This window comes from Sinocyclocheilus grahami, unplaced genomic scaffold (assembly GCF_001515645.1).
Source record: "Sinocyclocheilus grahami isolate Dianchi unplaced genomic scaffold, SAMN03320097.WGS_v1.1 scaffold6263.1, whole genome shotgun sequence".
Classification (NCBI taxonomy): Eukaryota; Metazoa; Chordata; class Actinopteri; order Cypriniformes; family Cyprinidae; genus Sinocyclocheilus; species Sinocyclocheilus grahami.
In genome coordinates this window covers 3,603-6,299 of record NW_015510728.1, presented here as the reverse complement: position 1 = coordinate 6,299, position 2,697 = coordinate 3,603, and the positions used below count along the sequence as shown (strand labels likewise).

Genomic DNA, 2,697 nt, shown 5'->3' with positions numbered 1-2,697 from the left:
ATATATATATATATACAGTATATATATATTCATTTTTTCTTTCAAATTTATTTTGCATATATAAACCTTTCTTTTGCACATGAGTTTCTTAGGATCATATAGCATTTATGATATAAAAAATACTGGGCATATGTAACTTTTAGGAATATTGATAGCGCAATAATAATATTATGAATATTACAATATTTTTTCATGGCACTTCAGTACATTTTCCTCTAAACTCTCATTAAAAATAAACCTCAGCATCAATTAATCAGTACTAATACTATATACTCTCAGATATTAAATACTTTATTTACTTATTTTTGCTTTACACCAATATCAGTGACATTTTCTGCATTACGGCAATGAGAACTGAGGACAAATTTGCTTAATTATCATAAATTTAATATTTTTATTTTCTTTTAAATTTGGCATTAAATTACCCGGACATGTTCTTGATATGTTTTATGAGATTCACCCCAAAATGCCTGTTTATTAATTAAAAGAATTATAGCATGACAAAGCCATATTTTTTACAGATGTAATATTAAATCTGCATGTGAATATCAAAGACCTCTGAGATTTAATTGATAGTTCAAATGAAGAATCAGCAATCCACACACACAAGAAATAGACTCCGGCTCAAAGGCAGAAGGTCTACATGAGTGTGTGTGTGTGTGTGTGTGTGTGTTAACTGCTCTTTAATCGAGTCCCTCCACATCTGTGTCCACTCTGTATACTGACCGAAATAGAAGGGGAGAGAAGGCTGGCAAACAGCTCTGTCATTTAAATTATAAAAATACCAGTAGAGCTGGGAGGGTCCGCCGCTGTAAGCACAGGCGGCACAGCTGAACATTACAGAGACACGAGAACTAAACCACAGCATCCCTTCAGCCTCGCAGCACAGAAGTCATGTTAACCTGCTCCTCATAACCAATTAACTTCCCTGCTGAAAAGAAAAAAAACAGCTTAAACCAGGTTTACATGATTTAGGCTGGTCTCCTACCCAGGCCAAGCTGGTTTAAGATTGCGTTCTAGCTTTAAAGGAGCCAAAACTGGCAAAAAGATTAGCCTGACCAGACCGGGAGACCAGTAAAATGATTTCTCAGCTGGGAAAAGAAGGTTAAAGCCGATACTATTAATAATAGACTTTTGTGCACGCTAAATTCCACGGCAACATCGCTAACGTGACCACTGTAATTATTTTATCCCACAGGTGACAGAAATCTGTTCAAAGAGACTCATGTGGAAAAATATTGAGGACATTAAATATTTTATTAAATACAGTTGAGCCAATTTACTTCACAAAATAGAACTGCGTAGATATGAGTTAATATACAGTACACTGACATTAATTATGAAAAATAAAAAACTCATAAAATTCACCACACAGCTGAAGAAATGGTGCTGGTAAAGTGGAGAGAGGGTGAACAGTCCAGAAGGTTTGCAGGAGCTTTTGGTGGTGGGATTGATTGAGTCGATCTGTCTACCTGCTGAAGAGCTTCATGAAGCTCTGGAATCCGTCTTCACCGAAGAAATCAAACGTTCCCTCTGAGCTGCCCAGATGAACCACGAGCAGGACCAGCAGACCCAACAGCAGCAGAGGAATCAAGAGATTCCAGCCCGATGCCAGAATGTTGTACCACTTCGCTTTGTCTGAGCATTCCTGTGCTGCACGCATGTCGCCCAAGGTCTTCTGATCTCGAGCCTGGAAACAGACAGACGCAAAATGGAAATGAGTCTCGGACAGTCGTGTTTTTACAATCAAGGTTCTTCAGTGGTTCCTTGCATTAGGTCCAGCAAAGATCCTTCTTGCCTTCTCTACTTAACTGCTCTTTTAAAAATAAAGGTTCTTTATTCACATCAATGGTTTCGTGAACATTCATGGAACATTTCCATTTACACAAAAGTTTCTTTATAGTGGAAAAAGTTTACTAAAAAATGTTCTTCGCACTATCAAAAAAAAAGGTTCCTTTAGGAACTGTTCACTGAAAGGTGCTTTGGTAAACCAAAGATGGTTCTCTCTGGCACCGCTGCAAAATTCCTCTTTTGGAACCTTTATGTTTAAGACGGTGCATCTAATCTCTGTAGGGTTCTTGAGTTGCTTTATGGTTCTTTGGAGATCAAAAAGTTCTTTATGTTGTATTGTTAGTTCCTTAGGTGCTTTTTGGTTTCTAGACTCTTTAAAGCATCAAAAAGATAATGATTTTTTTAACACCTAGACGTTCTTCTGTTGGACTGTAAGACCCGTTTTGGTTCTATTTAGAACCTTGATGGTCCATCATGTGACATCCAGGAATATTTCTGAAGAGGTTTGAAAGCCACAAACAGGCGAAGATATTCAAGAGAAAAACTCCAAGACATTGGTGTTTGAGCTCACCTTGATGGAGTAGATCAGAGCCATGAATCCCAGGCAGCAGAAGTTGACGTAAAGAGTGTTACAGAGCGACCAGATCAGGTAGTCGTTTGGTGGCTTCTTGCCCGCATGGCTCATGTTGACCACCGTGGAGCCGCCAGCCTTACGGCCGGACTTACAGTTAGTGAGCGGAGTGCAGTCGTTCATGTAGCTGTATGTGGCGTTATCCATCCTTGGAGGTCAGGGGTCGAAACTCCTGGGAGAATCTGAAGAGGAATTACTCAGGAGAAAGATCAGGACACTACTTATACAACACTGTAGATAGGTGGAGTCAGAGACAGAGCGCCGTGGAGAGAGAG

At 39.2% G+C, this 2,697-nt stretch overlaps 1 protein-coding gene across 1 annotated transcript; it reads right to left on the bottom strand.

Annotated features, from left to right (window-relative positions):
* Nucleotides 1–1,279: 1,279 nt before the first annotated feature.
* Nucleotides 1,280–2,620, bottom strand: LOC107577508 (interferon-induced transmembrane protein 5-like). Its single transcript, XM_016263575.1, has 2 exons — nucleotides 2,363–2,620; nucleotides 1,280–1,690 (listed from the first exon to the last, which is right to left on the bottom strand). Exons 1-2 carry the CDS (start codon nucleotides 2,567–2,569, stop codon nucleotides 1,469–1,471), a joined length of 429 nt encoding a protein of 142 aa, XP_016119061.1. The 5' UTR covers nucleotides 2,570–2,620; the 3' UTR covers nucleotides 1,280–1,468.
* Between the last annotated feature and the right edge of the window lie 77 nt (nucleotides 2,621–2,697).

Excerpts from the sequence above, each read along its gene's own strand:
- LOC107577508 (XM_016263575.1), bottom strand. The coding sequence starts at position 2,569 with ATGGATAACGCCACATACAGCTACATGAACGACTGCACTCCGCTCACT. Across the intron at positions 1,691-2,362 it reads CTCTGATCTACTCCATCAAG|GCTCGAGATCAGAAGACCTT; the intron begins GTGAGCTCAAAC and ends GTCTGTTTCCAG.